The sequence below is a fragment of the Hibiscus syriacus genome, unplaced genomic scaffold, assembly GCF_006381635.1.
Source record: "Hibiscus syriacus cultivar Baekdansim isolate YM2019G1 unplaced genomic scaffold, ASM638163v2 tig00117016_pilon, whole genome shotgun sequence".
NCBI lineage: Eukaryota > Viridiplantae > Streptophyta > Magnoliopsida > Malvales > Malvaceae > Hibiscus > Hibiscus syriacus.
In genome coordinates this window covers 5,891,465-5,912,610 of record NW_024063525.1, presented here as the reverse complement: position 1 = coordinate 5,912,610, position 21,146 = coordinate 5,891,465, and the positions used below count along the sequence as shown (strand labels likewise).

At 35.3% G+C, this 21,146-nt stretch overlaps 1 protein-coding gene and 1 long non-coding RNA gene across 2 annotated transcripts; both read left to right on the top strand.

Annotated features, from left to right (window-relative positions):
* Positions 1 to 732: 732 nt before the first annotated feature.
* Positions 733 to 2,101, top strand: LOC120195483 (U-box domain-containing protein 26-like). Its single transcript, XM_039197494.1, has one exon. The coding sequence runs from the start codon at positions 786 to 788 to the stop codon at positions 1,935 to 1,937; it is 1,152 nt and encodes a 383-aa protein (XP_039053425.1). The 5' UTR covers positions 733 to 785; the 3' UTR covers positions 1,938 to 2,101.
* Positions 2,102 to 8,207: 6,106 nt separating this feature from the next.
* On the top strand, positions 8,208 to 11,914 carry LOC120195534. The gene is made up of 2 exons (XR_005523065.1): positions 8,208 to 8,696; positions 11,697 to 11,914. It is a non-coding gene; the product is annotated as an uncharacterized LOC120195534 (long non-coding RNA).
* Positions 11,915 to 21,146: the final 9,232 nt, after the last annotated feature.

Here is a 21,146-nt window from a genome sequence, read left to right as displayed (position 1 = left end):
ATAACTCACTATTAATATTTAAATATATAAATCATGAGTTTTATTTAATTTTAAATTATTAAAATAAATTATTAAAAGTAATAAATTATTTTTAAATAATGTTAGTATTAAATTATTAAAATAAAATGTAAATACATAACTGAGTGAATCTCATGCATTAGTAAGGATAAAATTATAATTTGGTTCTAAACGCAAAATTAAAAATGAAAAAAGCCAAAAATCCTAAATTTTGTGATTTGTTTGAAACCACTATTCTCACTGTAATTTTTTTATTTTTTACTTATTTGATATTGATTTTACGATTAAAAAAACTTTTTAACTAAAAGTAATTTAGAAAACTTTATCAAAACGACAGTAAATATATAAAAAATATTATAACAACAAAAACAATTCAATTAATAGTTAGACTGATGATCAGTTATAATTTATGTCCCATTAAAATCCCAAATGTGGTGACGTATCCCACATTTTAATTTTTCAACCGACTGCTGGTGCATTCAATTCAAACTTATTTTTTTTGGATAATTTTCAATTCAAATAATAAAATAATTATTTACTTTTTCCTTTTGTAGATGGACCACTTTGACTGGCATCGATCCATATGAGAAAGGTGGGGGGCCTGAGGCAAGCAGGGGACCATCTCCCACAATTATTCTAAACTAATCATCCATAACCATAACCCCTCCTTTCTTCTCTTCTCTTCTCCACCTAAGCCTGCATTTGGCTCTTCTTTTCCCACTGTCTGCTACTGCAAATCCTCAAGCTTTTGGGTTCTTTCTTCTTCCATGGAAGAAGGTGAAATGACGATACCTCATTTATTTACATGTCCAATCAGCCTGGACTTGTTCACGGATCCTGTCACTCTATGTACTGGCCAAACCTACGACAGATCGAGCATACAAAAATGGTTAGCCGCAGGTAATCTCACATGTCCTGTTACAATGCAAAAGCTCCACGATCCATCTCTTGTTCCCAACCATAATCTTCGTCATTTGATTCAACAATGGCGTGAAATGGGTCACCGATTACACCCTGATTACTTCACAACAATCGACCCTTTAGTCTCCCTCAAACACTCCCTTTCATCTCCTTCATCAACCTTCCTAGAGAAACTACAAGCACTTCAAAAGGTCATGGACCTAACCGATGAAACAGATTCCCTTTTGATCGAAATGGGTTTCTTGCCTTTGCTTTTGAAACTGGTTTTCGAAATGGTAGACCCTGGATTCTCCCAAGACTACGTCAACTTCGTGGAGCAAGGGCTTGTTTGTGTTCTTAGGTTTCTTCCTTTGGGAGAATTGGAGTGTTTGAATATGCTTAAAGAAGGGTCAAATTTGGAATCTTTCGTGGTTCTATTCGAGCGTGGCAGTATGATGATGAAGCAAAGCTTGTGCCATATCGTGGGGCTGATTTCATCATCCTCGGCAACCAGGGAGCTTTGTAGAATGATTGGAAAAAACCAGAGATTGTTGAACATGGTCATCTGTGTTGTGAAGCAAAACAGTGAGATATCTGAGGCTGGAATCCAAGCCATTTCAGCGTTGTGTTGCTTGGAATCGAACAGGGAAAAACTGGTCCAACAGGGCCTGATCGATGGGCTGGTGACATACATTTGGAACTCGGAGAAGAAGGAGAGAAGCTTGGCGGCAATGGCGATGGCCAGAATAGAGCAAGTGCTGGGGAGCGAGAGTGCGAAAGAGGCGCTGATAAAGAATCCGAACGGCGTGAAAGCAGTGGTGAAGATGGTGTTCAGGGTGTCGGAGGAGGAAGGGAGTGAAAGCGCGGTAAACTCATTGATGAAGGTGTGTGAGGGATCGTTGGAAGCAAGGGAAAAGGCAATAGTGAGTGGAGGTTTGACGCAGTTGTTGTTGCTTCTTCAGAGCCAGTGTAGTGGTAGGACCAAAACAAAGGCCACTACATTGCTCAAGCTGCTATGAATTATGATCCATGTGGACCAAACCATGTGTTCTTTTTGGACAATTCATCTGTGTTGGGGTATTTTGTTTATATGTATATGTGCCTGTGGTGTATTGGGTAGGTTCCTTCTTCCCCTTAATGCACAAAAATGTCAATTTATGCAAGCTTGCCAATCATAAACACTCGACCCTTTGTTCAAAGAAATAATAATAAACAATCCATCCATTTAGTCAAGTCTTATCCATCTTAATTACTGCATAACCGCATAACCCCGTAGTGACAATAATCTTTTTTTTAATAATATAAGAGGATTGTAAATTAATATATTTTTGAAACTTTTTAACCTATCGATAATATATTAGGACCTTATAGACACAATTATTAGAATTGAAAAAATTTAAGAAAATTAACATCCTTTTATTATTTAAGCCACTATATCTGTCCACCCATTTATGACCATTAAAGTTTGAAACCATTTAATCTTGAAATATTGTTTTAAATTAATGTTTGTTGTACTGAACGTATAATTTCATATTTATTGATATATTATTTTTATTTTTAGAAATAAATGAAACTTATGTTCATCAAATGACAGTCTTAGCCTCCCCAACTTTATGGAAGGTTAAAGATAGATTTGAAAGTGGAAGGTAGGTAACATGTTAGCAAATGGGTGTAAACTCAATCCCCACAACTATTTCACTTTTCCTTAATTTGTACAGATAAATATGATAAATATAAATCTGTTGTGAATTCATTGAATGGTCAAAATAAATATTGTTTTCCCTAAGAGTTTTAGGTTTGAGAAATTGTATTTATAAAATATGTGTATATGATATTAATAATTAAGAAATATTTTAAACATATATTGTTAACGCAACTGGTTCTTGGGTAGAAAATCGATTATTAACATTTTTTGAAAATGGGTTATGAAAAATTGGGAGTTGCCACCAATCTTTTTTAAGATACGGTTTGAACACCTAAAATAATGTAACATTAAAAAACATTTTATTTTATCAAAAATTCTCAATTTTGGTTTGCGAAATCAAAAATCAGGTTCGAGAGTCGGTTACTCATAGGAAGGATTAGTACCCCACGGCGTCCAAAATTGGTACCTATTTGATTACCTTATATTTTAAAATTAGAAATTTTGAGTTCGAAATTTTATTTAAGTTAAATTTCACTATGAATGCAAATTTTAAAAAAGATGTTGATTTATCAAGACCAATACGGTCACCCCCAAGCAATGGTGGGGATACACCATCAATGTAACACCCTAATTTAGGGGCTAAATTTAAGAAAATATAAATTGGTGAATTTAATTGGTATTTTTGGAAGAAATCGGGGATTACATTATAAGATTTCAAAGTTGGCAGACCATTTTAAGAAGTGTAGGAAATTCAGTGGCTAAACCCATGATTTAGCCATTTTTATTTTGGAGAGAATTATAAATCTCTCCCCCTATGTTTTCTGGAAATTTTTCCAGATTTTCCTCTTCATCAACCCCTCTTTAAACTCTGATCTACTCGTCGTTCGACCTCTGATCGACGAGCCGAAACCACCATCGTGTTCGTTGTCAACCGAGGAACAAAACCCCTCAAACCTTTCGTCGTGAATTTCAGTCTGACGTATTGTCGGTAATAACTCGGTTTTAGTTAGTTTTTCATCGATTCACTAAGATCGGGTCATCTGTTTACGACACCTCCCGCACCATTGCGTTCCTTGTGCCGTTCCGAGTCCACCGGTGTCCTCCCTTTTCTCCGACGGTGGCGGCACGTGTGGAGGTGAAGCGGTCAAAGTTTCCGATTCGTTGAAATCGAGCTCTTCGCCATTCAAAAATTTGAACCGAGCTTTGTAAGTATCTCGAAATCGCTTAAAATAATTTTTAAGAATTGTTTCGGGAATTTTCCGATATCAGGGCACTATTGCGTGCCGCCACTGCGTGTGGGGAAGACAAAACTGACCGGTTTGACCGGTTTTGGTGCACAGTTGACCGGTTTGACCTGTCACAACCCGACCCTACCCGTTGACCCGACCCATTGACCCGACCCGATCCGTTTACCTGACCCGTTGACCCATTGACCGTTGACCGGCGTTGACCACTGTTGACCAAAACTTTGACGGGCTTTGACCGGGCATTAAACGACCTTTGTTTTTGACCGAGCATACCTATCCTGATATTTTTTGACGATCCAAATCCGATTCCGCAATCTGTTTTTCGAAATTCAGACCAGAAGGCCTCGAAATTGCCGATCAAACCCGTTGACTTTGATTTTGACCGAAAATTCCAAATTTCCGAAAAGTCATATTTTATGCTTTCGACGTCCTGAATCCGAATCCGAAGTCCGTTTTGCCAAATTCGAACCCGGTAAGCTGTCTTTCACTGATTTATCACCCGATTCGATTCGTTTATCGCAATTAAGCTTCGTTTCTGATATAATTTATGTTAATATGTATCTAAGGAATTATTGGAAGTTGAATTGAAGATCAAAGGCATTCGAATGGAATTTTTATGGTTGATCAGTATTGCACGGAAATCGAGGTAATACTTTACTACCTCTTTATGCTTTATAGAACATATTGGTATTGGTAAATTCATGAATGGAAATGTTTGATCTCGTATGTATAATTAATGAAGATCTATACTAGATACGAATACGGTAGAAAGTAGATAACTGAATATGGATCAGATTACTATTATAAGAAATTGGAGGACAGTTGGAATTAAATTGCAAGTTCTTGAATTAAGTGATAAAAGAATCAACCATGGATATGTAGATTATAATTTATCTCATTAAAGGTACTTAGATGAGAAATTATGAGAATATTTCGATTAGGTAAAATTATGAAATTACCCTTATGTTAGAAAATGACAAGAATTGTCCCTGGAAGTGGATTAATAAATCTGAAAAGAATTATTGATCTGCTAAAACTATTGATGTGCATAAGAAATGTTAGTTTTACTTGGAAATTATGGATAACCGATTTTTAACCCCAAGAAGGTTTATACTAGATATTATAAATCTTTTAAGGAATCATTTCAAGATCAAAGAATGTTCGAGGAAGCAATTAATCATAAGATCTCTATATTATATTATTTTCGTTAAGAGCTAATATCGAAATTATCTGGTTAAGAAATTACGAAAATGCCCTTGAGAGGTAAAATAGTCAGAGTTGACCCTGAAGGAGAAAGCACTTTGAGGATTTATACTTAACTCGATTAAGTACAAAGTTAATTATTAATATTCTGTCTTTGTAAAGAAAAATTCATAATATTGCGTTTGTAAAATCCGAGAAGGCACTTGACCCGAAATATCCGAGTTATGAGTAAATACCTGAAGAACAATTTATCAGAGGGTGCTCTTTTATCAGAATTGTTCGAACGGACTGGAATAGATGATAAATTGGAATTAAATAATAAGACCGGATGGAGGAAAATGATTGAAATACCGTGGATCTGTAAAATAACCAAATTACCCCTGTAATGGAAATGACCCAAGAATATCACCAAGCTTAAGAATGATGGGATATCCTTGAGCTCTGTTATGATTGGAATAAAACTGAAAACCAAAATGACCAAAATACCCTTATGGCCTATATTAAGTAAATGTCTTGGATTAATTAAGGAATCCAAGTAAGCATAGGTATTGGACTACCTTTAAAGGTAATGGAAAACAGTTTAAGTGAGTAGATCAACCCTAAAGCTATGTCAATGCCTGAATGGCATAGATATTACTGGAACATGTATTCGTCTTCTCAAGTTTGGCTCGATGATAAATTTTGGAAGTATTCAGCTCAGCTCTAGATCGTATTCAATACTAAGAATTGGACGTTTGTTCGACAAATCAACCACGAAGACCAAATTGAATGGAATGGAAGTACAACATGTATCTGAAATTCAGGAACGTTTGAATTACTCTGGAAAATCCTAAAGTAACTGGAATGGACATGACTGTTAAATGAACTAGGTAACCTCAATGAATGAGGATTTAATAAGTGATTTGGATAAGTCTGGAAACTCTGATGAGTTTACGTAGTGTACAATTACAATGGGTTATGAACAAATTAATCAAGTACGTCAGCATTCCATGATATTGTGGAAACGTGGAAATGAAATAAAGACATTGGAAGATTTATTCAGCGATGATTCCGAAAATGGTCTACGGACAAGAATTTGTGGTATTAAAGAGTAAATACCTTAGAAGGAAAATGAATTGACCAGTAGACATAGATTGTTAAGGTTTTGAATCTTTGTTCTCAAGTTGTTCGATTATCCGATCAATTGACATGGATGTATAGGATTCTGAATACCCTTCTGATTACATACAGCTTCTGAAAACTGTCCGAATAAGATAATATCCTGATAATTCACATTCTTAATAACTGATGATTCTGTCAGTTAATGAAATCTTCCAATAGTGATTCTAAATTCCAACATTCTATCGACATACTGAAGAACTGTGTTTCTCTACCTGATACAGTACCTCTAAATAATACCTGTAAACTCTGGTGTGTTCCCTACTCACATGAATATTTTATCTGATTTTCGATTTGAATTCTGATCTGATACTTGACATGGATTCTGATCTGATATCTGACATGGATTCTGATCTGATACTTGACTTGGATTCTGATCTGTTACTTGACCTGATTTCTGATATGATACTTGACCTGATTTATGTTTTGATTTTTGATATATCCGTTTACGGACGGAAAATGTTTTAATTGGGGGGTATTGTTGAAGGAAGAAGTTTTGCAGGTTCCTCGGCTTTGTGCTCAGGGCCTTATATGATGTGTTGGGTTGGGTGTATGGTTCTGGGGAACCTACACATTATGATGTGTTGGGATGGGGATATATATATATATATGTTTTAAAAGATTTGAAAAGTTACATGGTTTTTGGGGACACACTAGATAACCTATTCTGATCTCCTGAACTCAGTCATCCGAAATATTTGTCTGAACTGAAAGCTCATTGTCCGTTACCATCTGAAATATCAGTAGGATCTCTGCTCAGCATAAAAATCTATAAATGTTTGGAAATAATAAGGATATGTATGTTTATCTGTATATGCACGTTCTTCATCATCATCTGGTAGTTTTGTATTACTGAGCTTTTCGAAGCTCACTCTATTACTCACCTTTTCAGGTTAAAAGAATTGTACCAGTGCATCTATCGACTTCAGTAAGGGAGTTTTTCTGGCGTTGTTGTAGAGAATGGTACATGTGATTAGGGGGCATGTAATTGTATTTTGATTTATATACGAGTCTGGAAATCTGTTTTATTTTTAAATAGTGACAACTGATTTTATAAGTTACATGTTTCAATAAAAGTTTTAAATTTTCCGCTATTTTTACAGTAGGTCACTCCGGTGGCCCTAATGTGACTTCCCGAATCGAATCGGATCGGATCCTCCGCATCGGTCTGGAGGGTTACAATCAATCACCTAATAAATTAGCATTTCATTGATTTTAAAATCAAAATACAATAAAACAAGTTATTATTAAACCTAATTACACTAAGTGGTTTAATTAAGGAATTTTCTAATTTAGAGTGTCAAATTATGAAATTTAAATAACTTAAAGGACTAAATCTAAAAATATAGGCTCTAATATTAACCTAATTTAATTTAATCAATTAATTAATAGAATACTTGAAACACACTCTCGAGCATTAATGCCAGAGCTAAATCAAGATTCTCCTAAATTAAAGGACTAAAAGGTGAAATTAATCTAAAATGGATGTTCTAATTATTAATCCGAATTAATTATGTCAATCAAATAATCAATTTAGAACCTCGTACATTAATGTGAGGGCCTAATCGAATTACTGACATAATTTAAAAGTTTTAAGACTAAATCATAAAGAAACTAAATTTAAGGACTTAATTTAAAATCTAAGTATTTATTAGGAACTAAAACACACACAAAATAAACATCTAGGGATCAAAAAGAAATAAATAATTAATAGAAAAAGTAGTGACCAAATTAAAATAAAAAAAATAAAGCATCTAAATTAAAATAAATAAAAAATGATTTAGAGACGATAATGTAAAAACATGGTTAAAGTTCAATGGCATAAGCATAGTTTTATACTAAACTTTAAATAAATTAAAGAACAAAAAGAAGGAAAATTTAAGCAATCAATACATGAAATTTGAAATAAAATAAAAACAAACAAGATTAGGGATTATAACATAATTACGCGACAAAAGTATAAGGATATAAACGAAAGTAACCATAAAACTTTAATATAAAACTCTAATTTCATACTAACCCAATCCAAACTAACTCTAATCTTGAAAACCAAACCCACCTCTTTATTTCTTTTCTCTCACACTTCCCTCTTCTCCCTTTCGCTCTAGTCGTAGCCTAAGCCCAAAACTCTTCACGCCGACCACCTTATGCTGGGGCCTATACACCACTCCGACCCCCACTAGACATTGATCGAGGAAGTTGAGATGACTCCCAAATGAATCCAAAAGTCATTGTTTCCCCCTTCCTCTATATTTCCTCTTTGACCAAGAGTTTAGATAACCTAACTGCCACAAATTAGTACCTTTTCTCTCTCCGGCCATCCTTAACGGTGGTCGGGTTAACCCAAAACCTAAACAAGACCCTAAGCGGCCTCCCCTCTTCTCTACTCTCTAAATTAAATCATAAAAAAACTAAACCACACCCTAGACAACCTTAATTTAACCCTGATTGTTCGATTTCTCAACCCCGCCGATTTCACGTCTGACGACGACCTTTCAAATTTAGTGAGTAGCTGAACTGTCCAGGTAAATTGCTTTACCCTCTTTTGTTTTTTTACTCGTTTCAAATGATCGTTGGCTATGAAAAGGACTCTGGGTTTCCCTTGTTTTTAGTTATTGCTTGATTCAAAAAATAGGGGAGAAAATTTTGCACTACTCATATTTTTGTGTTGCATTGGAAAATAAAAATAGGAATAGATTTGTATTGATAACTTGTATTGAATAAAAAAAAATAGGAAAATTGAGTAACGTATATTGCGTTTTCTTGGAATCGAGTAAGAACCTTTGTACATCTTGATTTAGGTTTTTATAACCCAAAAATATATTTCAAAAAAATCCCCTAATACCCAATTTTACATTTGCTTTCACGTTTTTTGTTTTGCATGTATTCATTTGGTGAGTTGGAGGTTCATTGGGAAAATCTAGAAGAAAGAAAGGGGGCCTACTCTGTTGTTCTTCAGAGTAGGTCAGATCTGTAAATCAAATGATACAACTTATCAACGTAAACTTAAATTTGAAAATGCCATACCTAAAGGTCAATATTCAATAAATCTTTACAAATCAATTTCTCTTGTAGAAGTCAAGGTCTACTTTGATTATCATGACTCCTTCTATCTTGGTGGCTTGGAATGGATAACTTTTGTCTTAAAGTTTGTTATCATAAATCTTTAGCTTTCTCGAAAAACCTATACAATGATTTTCTTGAATGTATAATGGTTTTTATGTGAATAATGTTTTCATGAATGCGGTAATACGATTCATGCATATCCTTACTCCTTGGGGAGTGTCCTCATGAGAGGTGAAAAAGTCTAAATGAATGTGGTAATGTTAGTCATGCATATTCTTACTCCTTGGGAAGTGTCCTCATGAGAGGTGAAAGAGTCTAAATGAATGCGGTAATGAGATTCATGCATATTCTTACTCATTGGGGAGTGTCCTCATCAAAGGTGAAAAAGATTGAATGAATGCAGAATGCGTTTCATGTGGTAATGTTATTCATGACTATCTTTAATCTTTGGGGAATATCCTCATGAGAGGAAAAACAAATATTTCCTCTTTTTTATGCTTCAATGCAATGATGAGTTTTGAATGCTCATATGTAAATTCATATGAAATAATGTTGATGTATGCTTTTTTTATCAGTATACACAAATGTATGCTCAAGCAACCCTTGTTTTGTGTTGATTGAATATCCTTTGGTCATTTTCACACTAGAGTGCATCTTATCAATTCTTGGCTTATAGTAACTTGATCCCCTTGCCCCTAATAAAATAACCCCCAAGTTTCAATTTTCTTTGCCTCAGTTTCAGATTTTGAGTTATCAAGTTAGAGATACCATTGTCCAAATCCTATTTTGTTGTCAGTAGCAACTTGTCAAGTTGAGCTTCCATTTTCTGAAGAACATTTTGATCATCTGGTGTCGTCATGTCCTCTATTTATACTTCCTCATTTTAGAATCTTAAAAAAAGTGTTTTCTCGATTGATGAACCCTTAACTTGGATTTTTACTATGGGTTGATATAATCTCAAAACAAACCATGTTTTCTTTCTTAATAAGGAGAAATTTCTTATTAACTCTTCTGATTTTTCAAACATTATTGCTCGAAAATCAGAGAACATCTTCATTGCTCATGTATCACTTATGGTTTTTTTTAGGCATATAAAGCCTCATCAACTTCAAGGACCTTCTTTATTCATGAGAGATTGCCCTGTTTGAAATTGTTTTTCTCCTTTTTAATATTTAGAATTCAAAAGAATGAAATAATTTTATAAAAAAATGATACCCCTTGCTTCAGGCTCACAATTGAAACAAATCAACATTTCAATGAATATCGAGTAAGTCAAGAAATTTATTTTATTATTATTTCTAAAAATATAACCCTTTGAAAAGTATCAAGATCAATGGGTTGACCTCTTGGTTGGCCTTTTATTTTTCTAGGGGTTCAATCATCAAGATTTCATCATTTTCTCAATCCTTGTAAGCATCATGGCTTACCCCTCTATCTCGACTAAGGATTTCAATTGGGTGTAGAAAAATGATGCAACTAGCATATTTAATTGTTAGACCTTTTAGAACACTTCCATTTCAGTTCTCTGAAATCCTTTATTTGTTCATGCTTCATAAACTCATTTAGCAAAGGTAGTGCATAAATATCGGTCCAAAAACAAAATTCATGAGTACTTGTGTGAATTTGACAATAACAGGTGTTTTTTTAGCTCCCTTAGTCCATTTTCACCAATACTCCTTATTAATTCAAACTCTAGGAATTATTGCCTTTATTCCTTGAAAATTATCAACTTTAAATTTGTTTGCCTTTATTTGGAGTAGTTGAATGATTCATCTTATCACAAAGTCTTTGACATGACAACCATAATGGAGCATACACCAAATTGACAGGTATCCGATCAATGCCATGTTTTGAATGTAACTTATTCATAAAGCCAAGACTTTTGAGTTACCTATATAACCAGCTGGTTTAGCAGAATAGCTTTTCTTTATTGCATTTACTTTACGTTAATGCTTTATTGACCTAATGGGTATACTGATTCAATTTCATAAGCTCATCGAGAAGAACCAGTTATAGTTTGAGTGTCGTTGAAAGTCGGAAAATTTCATCCTTAGAGTTCAATTCCTAAGCAATTGACCTAAACTAAATTCATACTCAACTATTCCATTTGCAAAGATTATGCTCATCGTTGAACGTAGGAATGGTAGAACGACCCGAACCCGACGGGAAAACCTGAAATTCGGCTAAGTTCGAGTCGGGTCGGGTTTGAATAATATCGGGTCGGGTATCAGGTAAAATTCGAGGATTTTTTGGGTTCGGGTTCGGGGTAAGGTATCTTCGCCCCGATTATATATATATATATATATATATATATATATATATAATATTTTATATTTTTTATATTAATTATATAATATAAACCTTAAACCTTAAACATTTAAATCTTAAACCCTAAATACTAGCTTTTATAATTATTAAAGTGAAATTTGGTTTATTTTTTGATAAATTTCTCAATGTAGGGAGCTACCAAAGAAAGTTACAATAGTGGCACGACGATTTTGGATGACTTTATTTGACATAATATTACGTATGCATCTTCGTTGTATGATTTGAATATCGGAACAAGTTTGTATTTAATTATGTATGTGTTTTATTTTGGAGTTTAGACAATTATTTAGAATTGGGATTGAATTTGTGATTGTAGCTTGAATTGTAAATCATGTAGACTAATTTTCCATTCTATTTTTATGAAAACTACGGTTGCTCGGTTTTTTCTTAGGATCGGGTCGGGTTCGAGGACGGGGAAAAAAATTCCCGACAGGGCGTCTTGATAAAAAACCCGACAGGGAACGGGGTGGGATGGGGATTTATTTTGGGGACGGGGACGGAGGGAGCAAAACCCGCCCCGAACCCGCCATGTTGCTATTCCTAATTGAACGTCCTGAATACAAGTGTGGTCTAATTAGTTTTGAAATCTCCTACAAGAAAGTTGTTTCATTTTTAAACTCCTATACATACCTCATTGCATTGTGTTTGTATTATGTATCGTGGGAGGAGAAGGCTATCTTCAATCCTGCAAGGCAATGGATGTACCATTCGAGTATAATCTCTCAAGCATGATCAAAGTTATTATTTTACGAGGGTTCAATCTTACCACTTGTCAATAGCTATAAGAACATTTTATTATATTCATTGAAAATTTAAAATAAATTTGTTTTTGTGCTTATAAACTTATAAGGTAATATATGTTTGTTTAAACATCTTTGAAACATATAAGAAAGCTAAGAAATGACAAAAAAATTCAAACAAAACAAAATGTTCTTATGCGAAGTGTAACTATGTTTGATGGTGGATGGAATAATTCTTCTCGATTCTTATTAGAATTCCTCATTAATCACTAAAGGTCCATGCCTTATTATAACATATCATACCTGGTTACGCAAAACTCGGTTACCTAAGTGTATATTAGAACCCGAACTTTGTCAGACTGAACAGAAACCCTGAACATGTGTACTACGCAAAAAAATAAAATTTAAATCATATATCATGCATCATATGGCAGCGGATAACAACCAACAATTTAATAGTAATCAATGCAATGCAAGATGTACGTTATTAGCTAAGGAAGGTAATTCGATAAATTCACATCATGAAGTAATTCAACATAGAAATACTGAATTAAGTTTACTAATATTCATTATTAATCCCTAGTTAATGACATGCAAAATTTCATATTAACCGGACATCAACAAAGGACCTAATTGGATATGTTTCTCTAAGGACTAAAACGTAAACAATTCAAAAATCACATACAAACAACAACCATGCAATTGACACCTTCATTATGTAATAAAGTATATTTAAGTGTGACAACATAAGTCCAAGTTAAGGTCTGAAATTAATTAACAATTCAATTTATGAACCATTTTGAAATTATACAAACATCCTAGGGTCAAACAAAGACTTAGGGACACTTAGGACCTTCAATGAATGAAATTTTTCCATTTTTTTATCAAGCACACAACAAATGGATCAATCCTTTTTCACGGGGAATTGATCTTTTGAAAAATAGTGAGTTAGGGATCGATCTTTTGAAGAAAGAGATCGATCCTTTTTAGGAATGTATCAATCTTTTCCCCGAAGGGATTATTTTTTTTTGGAAAAGTACATAATTCTTAAGAATATGCATAAATAAACTACCAAACTTCCACATAATAATTCCTAGGGACTATTTACATGCTTGGACACCTTCATACCACACCAATCATGTCAGAATACACTTGTAGCATGCATGCCTTATAACACAACTCACAACATCATACAAGGATCTAGCATCAAAAGTCAAACATTGCATACAAGTTCACTTTTGGCACAAGTCACCTAGTCCAATTATGCATTTTGGGTCAAATCATGCATCCTATGAGTCTAACACATTTGGCACACTTAATGTCACTTGTCTAAGCAAGCTAAACATTTCATTAAGGCATAATTCAACATTTGACCAATTTGACATTCAAACTATACATGTATATAGATTCAACATCTTCAACAACAACATCAAATCATCAACATGCTTCACTGCAAATCTTAAGTACAAGCAACATGCCACATTTATTAAATTCAACCATCCAAAGTTCAACTAAGTTCCCAATGGTTCCACGTTGTCGTTTTATAAAAAAAAATCAACATACACTTTATTTAACAAATGCCTTTCTCGATCACACCGGATGCTTGCTCTTTGCCTTCGACTCAGCCACTAATCCTCTGAAAAAGTATTAAACATCGAGTGTGAGTTGAACGCCCAGTGAATAACTAACATTTAAAGTGATGCTCACATCAAAGCTAAAGGAAAACCTTATATGCATTCACTCCTCACTTATTTTTACCTCAATAATTATGCCTTCATGTCATGCTTTTATAATCATATGATGCATCATAGATGTACACAAAATCCATAATATACACAAGCTTCTCATTATCATGCAATTGGCAACAAAACACTTGCAAAATTACCTTTTTGAAAAAATCACACACACCAAACACACATGAAACACACATTTCCCCAATTAAGATCAATGGCCTTTTGTTCAAAACACAACTCACTCATTGGATAAACGAACTCAATACATCTCTCATTTATTTGTGGACTCATTTAGGTCCAAAATCACGTATTTTGGAGCAAAGCTCAAAGCACCAACTTTACCCCATAATCTTCTCGAAGTATAGCTCAACACATCAACCTTACCCCATATAACCCTTGTTCACAAATATATAGAAAACCATAGAGTACTTTTTCCTAGGCACATCTTTCATATACAAAGGTCACATTAAGAACAAATAGCCATTTAATCCAAGTTCACAAGAGTGGTTGCCAAATGATGCATCAATTATACACATATACACTTTCAAAGTACACTTTAAAACACTTATCGTTATATGGACAACAAGTTTCTCACTCATACATAGATAGTGAATTTGTTCCACTCATCCTTAACACATTCATATATACACATTTTGAAAAATACACTTTCAAAACCACTATGCATCACTTGCCACACATATTCAATACACATGCCAATATTCACATTTCATATCACAATTCATATCAATTATGTGAATCAAAATAAGATCATTTATACTAGAGTTCAACTAAGAGAAGTTCCCTAAGCTACACATTCTTTTACCCTTGAACACGTTTATCCTCTAAGAATGAAAGTAATTCACATTTATTGTCCACTAACCGAAATTGCTTTCAAACACTTAGTAACTGGTCACTAAAACATGATGCACCAAATTTCCTCAATTATCAACACATTAAACACCTTGGAAAGCAAAAGAAAACATCTAGAATAGAGCAGAATTTTTTTATTCCAAAACAAAGTTAAAAGACCAAAATTATCGAAAATGTTACCAAAACAACTCTCCAAGCTTATGATCCAAACGAAAATACTTATCCTCAATGGAAACTGATCAAGAAAAACTAATATCAACAACTAAACTCATCTAGAAACATCACAATTAACAACAATCAACTCTAATTCTAGGACTTCCATAAAATGACAAGATCAAGCTTGTTTTAAAGAATTTCTTATCAACATCTAGAAACCACTTTGTTTCTTTTCTCTCAAACCTCCTCCCTTTCTCTCTTTTCGCACGCCTAAACCTAGGGTTGAGCAACGAAATCGAGAAAATCGAAAATCAGACACGAACTAAGTAAAACGGTTCGGTTTGGATTCACCTTTTACAGTTCGATTTCTGGTTGATTTAGACACTCAATTTTCTTAATTCGATTCGGTTCAGATTTTTCATATGAAACCCACTTGTTCCATATTAAACCGAATAAATAAGTTTGAACTTCAAACTAATGTCCAGCCGGTTACCCATTTACCCCTAATGGCCTAATATTTAGCCTAATTAAAATAAATACAAAAATATTTTTGGTTTATCAAAAACCTAGAACTGAAAAATTCGATTTCACATATTTCAGTTTTTATACAATTTGATTTCAGTTTCAGTTTCGGTTTTAAATTTCAAAAATCATTTATTACGGTTTGATTCAACTTTTATTAAAAAGAGAAAATCGCCTCAGTGACCAAAAAAAAGTTATAATATACGATTTTAACCAACTTTTTTTGGATTTGCCAAAATGACCAACAAAATCGCAACGCGAAATAAAAATCGCAACGCGATCCCCAGAATCGCAAATCAGTTTCCAGAATCGCAAATCAGTTTCCAAAATCGCAACGCGATTCTTGAAAATCGCGATGCGATAGTACAAATTCGCATTGCGATTTTCCAAAATCGCAACGCGAATATGAAAATCGCAACGCGAACACATAAATCGCAACGCGTATCCGTAAATCGCAACGTGTATCCGTAAATCGCAACGCGTATGGGTAAATCGCAATGCGTATCCGTATATCGCAACGCGTATCCGTAAATCGCAACGATAATACATAAAATCGCAACGCGTATCCGTAAATCGCAACGCGATATTTAAAGCGCCATTATAATCGCTACGCGTATTTTATTTTCAAATTACAAAAAGAATATTAAGACAAAATCCCGTAATCGCAACTCATAACCTAAAACCTAAAATCACAACTCAGTCCCATCTCCATCTCTCACTCTCTACGGCGAAGAAATCCGTCCCCATCTCCGAAGATTTCCGTCCCCATCTCCGGCGAAATCCCTCACAACCATTCACGGTCAGAAATCCCTCACAATATTCAGAAATGGAAAATCAACCTCCGAGGGTTAGTTTTTTAATTATTTTTATTTTGAAATGTTTGCATTATTGTAGGTTTTTCATATTGAAACTGATGATAAGTTTACTGGTCATTTCAATAATAGATTAACCATTTCACTTAGATTTCATTTCGCGTTACGATTCTGTCGTTGCGATTTTCATTTCGCGTTGCTATTCTCTCGTTGCGATTTTCAAGTTAGTATTTGTCTTTGTCTTTGTTCTGTCTTTTGGTTGAAGTAATGCAATCCATTCAAGTTTCAATTTGCAGAAGAGTCGCAACGAGATAAATGAAAATCGCAACGAGAGAATGACTGTCGCAACGAGAGAATCGCAACGCGAAATGGAAATCGCAACGAGAGAATCGCAACGCGAAACCAAAATCGCATTGCGATTTTCATTTCGCGTTGCGATTCTCTCGTTGCGATTTTCATTTCGCGTTGCGATTCTCTCGTTGCGATTGTCATCTCGCGTTGCGATTCTCTCGTTGCGATTTTCATTTCAACCAAAAGACAAAACAGTGTTGCAAATTTTAGTTTAAAGAATAAACTACTACTTTTTATGTTTATTGTTTTTGGTATATCTTCACAGTGTAGTTTTTGGTATATCTAACTTGGTATGTTTATTGTTTTTGTAGAAATTTTTTCGGCTCAATTGACCTTGAGAAATAAAGTCAGCCTGGCCACTACAATTGCAAAGAAGCTTTCACCTGCTCAAAGACAATTGTTTGAGGAAACCTGCTTCGGGCCATGGCTGAGAGTACAGCATCCGGGTGGAGATGCTAATTTGACCCATTTGTGGCTTCAGACCATGACATCAAATCTACCCGACAGTATACAACGTGGTGAGGAAGAGATATGGTTTCATTTTCCACCAGCGTATACTTGCTTTGGGCGGAAGGAGTTCTGCTTAATCACTGGTCTACGATTCGGACACGATGATGTAGGCCGGTACACTCGTCATATCGCCCGCCCATCATGGTTATCCCGGGTTTTTCCGGATGAGTCAATGGAGAAGCCGAACCTACATGTCGACGACCTGAAGAAATTATTTAATAAGAAAGCTGGTTTCACTCGGATGGAAGACGTCGATGTTGTCCGAGTATGCCTTCTACTACTTGTGTATGCCGGCTTTTTAGGCAGAGAGGCCAGACAACCTATTCATCGGGAGCTAATAATATTGGTAGAGGACCTGAATGCATGGAATCTGTTTCCGTGGGGTTCGTATATATGGAAAGCTACCTGGACTAAGTTGTCGTCTGCCTTTGATGACCGCAAAAGTTTGCGGGGTGATGGGTCCAAATACACTTTGTCAGGCTTTGTTTGGGCCTTTAAGGTAAGAATTTCTATATAATGTTTCTAAAATTATAATTAATTATTTAACAATTACTAATTTTGTTATTATATTGTTTGTAGATTTGGATATTCGAGGCTTTCCCCAGCATGCGTACATATGCAATAAAAACGTCAAATGATATTCCCAGGGCTATTTCCTGGAAGAGGAAAACTCTGTTGGATTGGGAAGACTTAATACCATATGCCACAATAAATAATGTAAGTTAACACAAATACTTTCATATAATATATAAACAAGTTATTAATAGTAGACGTTTAACTTTGTTTGAGTTTTTATATTTTAGGAGGCCAACATTCCATTACAAAGACTGTCACCCACGGAGGAAGAGCTTGCCACTGATTGGTGGCAAGCTAGTCAGAGTTTTTTTGATGGCACGGATGATGAGCAGCATCCACTTCCTCCAATTCGAGAGCCATCACCTCACCTAGAGCCATCACCCGATCGTGACGACTATACACCTCTAGAACGAGAGCCATCACCTATCCCGTCACATCATCGAGCCTCTTCTCCACCATCACCTCATGATAGGCGACCGGCAAAGATGCCACGACTCCTATCTCCCTGTTCTCCACCTCCACCTCAACGGGATGAGTCAAGGGAGTTACGTGATGAGGTCAATGCCTTGCGTGAGGAGATCGGTACTCTACGCGATAACGATGGTGCATGGCGTGTGGAGGTGTCAACTTTACGTGGTGAGGTTGCCGCTCTACGTGAGATGATAGTATCGTTGCAGAATGAGGTTCATACTCTACGCAACGAGGTAAGTTTAAGATTTTCCATATTTAACTTAATGATAAATTTACTCGTAATTTCACTTAGATTAGCCATTTCACTTAGATTGCTTAGTAAATTTATTCGGTTGCTGCCAATTCTGCTAAACTGTGTATTCTTTAACACTGTGAAATAGTATTTGTCTTTGTTTTGTCTTTTGGTTGAAAGTAAATTTGTTCGGTTGCTGCCAATTCTGCTAAACTGTGTATTCTTTAACACTGTGAAATATATTTGTCTTTGTTTTGTCTTTTGGTTGAAAGTAAATTTGTTCGGTTGCTGCCAATTCTGCTAAACTGTGTATTCTTTAACACTGTGAAATATATTTGTCTTTGTTTTGTCTTTTGGTTGAAAGTAAATTTGTTCGGTTGCTGCCAATTCTGCTAAACTGTGTATTCTTTAACACTGTGAAATAGTATTTGTCTTTGTTTTGTCCTTTGGTTGAAAGTAAATTTATCCATTCAAGTTTCAATTTGCAGAAGAAGAAATAGTTTACTTTCGCAACACGAAACTTAAAATCGCAACGCGAAACCAAAATCGCAACGCGAAATGAAAATCGCAACGACAGAATCGCAACGCGAAACCAAAATCGCAACGACAAGATCGCAACGCGAAACCAAAATCGCATTGCGATTTTCATTTCGCGTTGCGATTCTTTCGTTGCGATTTTCATTTCGCATTGCGATTCTGTCGTTGCGATTTTCATTTCGCGTTGCGATTTTGGTTTCGCGTTGCGATTTTAAGTTTCGTGTTGCGAAAGTAAACTATTTCTTCTTCTGCAAATTGAAACTTGAATGGATAAATTTACTTCAACCAATAGACAAAACAAATACTAACTTCAGGGTATTAGTTTGAAACATATTTTTCTTTGTTATCTGATGCATTTTGTGAACTATGATAGAATAATGACTTGGGTGAATACAATGCAAGTTTGAAACATATTTGTCTTTGTTTTCACTGTTTAAATATCATGTCTGTTTATTTACTGATTTTTGTATTTAATTATTTAGCGGCCCGATAGAGTGGATGCTTTACGTCGGGTTATGCTTGCACGACGGAGTTCACGCATCAGACAGCGTGCACGTGCTATTAAGTCTCCGTACACCCCAATAGTGCGAAGACACCGCAAGAAGAAGCCCGACTCGCCTGTCATCCCTCAAGAGTCCACTCCTATCGTTGAAGAGGCCCCCCATATCATTCCTCGAGAGTCCCCTCCCACCGTTCAAGAGGCCACTGTCATCATTGAAGAGGTCCCTCCCACCATTCAAGAGCCCGATTCACATGGCGTCATATGTAGGCTTCTTGAGAAACCCTCTGTCGTGCCGGACATGATGGATTCAAGTTGGCTCTCGTATGAGTTACCGGCCAGTACCATACCGGTATCTGAAGAGGAGAGGGAACAACTACCGGACACAATTTTGGATAACACCCTTTGGGCTAAGACCGCAGTTGATTTTTATCTACATGAGCGGAGCAAGGGGTGTTTCACTGACATATGCAAGCTCACCGATGATATCTTTTTGTTGCTTGAACGGCCTTGGTGGGGCGTATTATTAGGGGTCGAAGACAATGGCTATTTCGATGGGGGGGTAAGTCTTATATTTTCTTATATTTCAATTTGATTAATTTTTTTTTTAAATTTATGTAAGTCACTAATATATGTCTTTTTTTGTAAAACAGCATATCGATGCGTGGGTGACACGTCTTCTAATAATAAGAAAACTTAAGAAAAATAAAAATATACGATATACAATAATGCCGACGTCTTTTCACGTCGTTCACTTGAAGAATGCACGAGATGAATCATTTGATTTGGGCAATGGACAAGCTAAACTTTATCCTGCATGGTGGGAGGTCGATAAGGTTAGTATTTATTTTAGATTGAGTTTAAAGGTTTTATGAAATAAGTGCGCAAATGAATGAATTATTACTTATGATTGCAGGTGTTTATCCCTGTTTTGGAACGTAAACATTGGATTCTCGTCGAGCTTCAGCTCCCATCCCTTAAGACAATAGTGTATGACAGCATGATAAATTACATATCATTGGCTGATTTAAGAGATGTTATTAAGGGATGGAGCTCTCATTTGGCTAAATTCTTGGATGCGATCAATTATTGGACTCGTTCTGGAAACAAGAAGCCAAAGAAGCTCAATATTACAGTTATTAGAGACGAGACCGCGCCACAACAAACGAGCGGAGCCAGAGGAGATTGTGGTCCTCTCGTATGCTTGGCGTTGGAGCGTTTGACGACGGGAAGCATCAAGTATCTACCTCCCACCGATAGAGATAAAGCTGCAGTAGGCTTGTGGTTTCGGCATTATATGGCTAAATCGATATATACGAGACGCTGCCTACCTGCATCCGCGTTATAAAAATTTCCATAAACAATTGGTAAGTTTATATACTTTTGGTTTGAAAATGTTTGGTTAAGTAACTAGAATTCAATAATTTGTAGAAAGTGTTGTCTGAACAAATGTTTGGTTTCTGCAGGTTAATCTCAGAAGTGAACTGCGTGAAAATGATGTCGAGCTGCAAAAGTTGATTCAATAGTTTAATTGATTGTTTTTTGATTGTTTAATTGATTTGTAAAAGTTGA

Coding starts and splice junctions, on each gene's coding strand:
- LOC120195483 (XM_039197494.1), top strand. CDS start 786: ATGGAAGAAGGTGAAATGACGATACCTCATTTATTTACATGTCCAATC.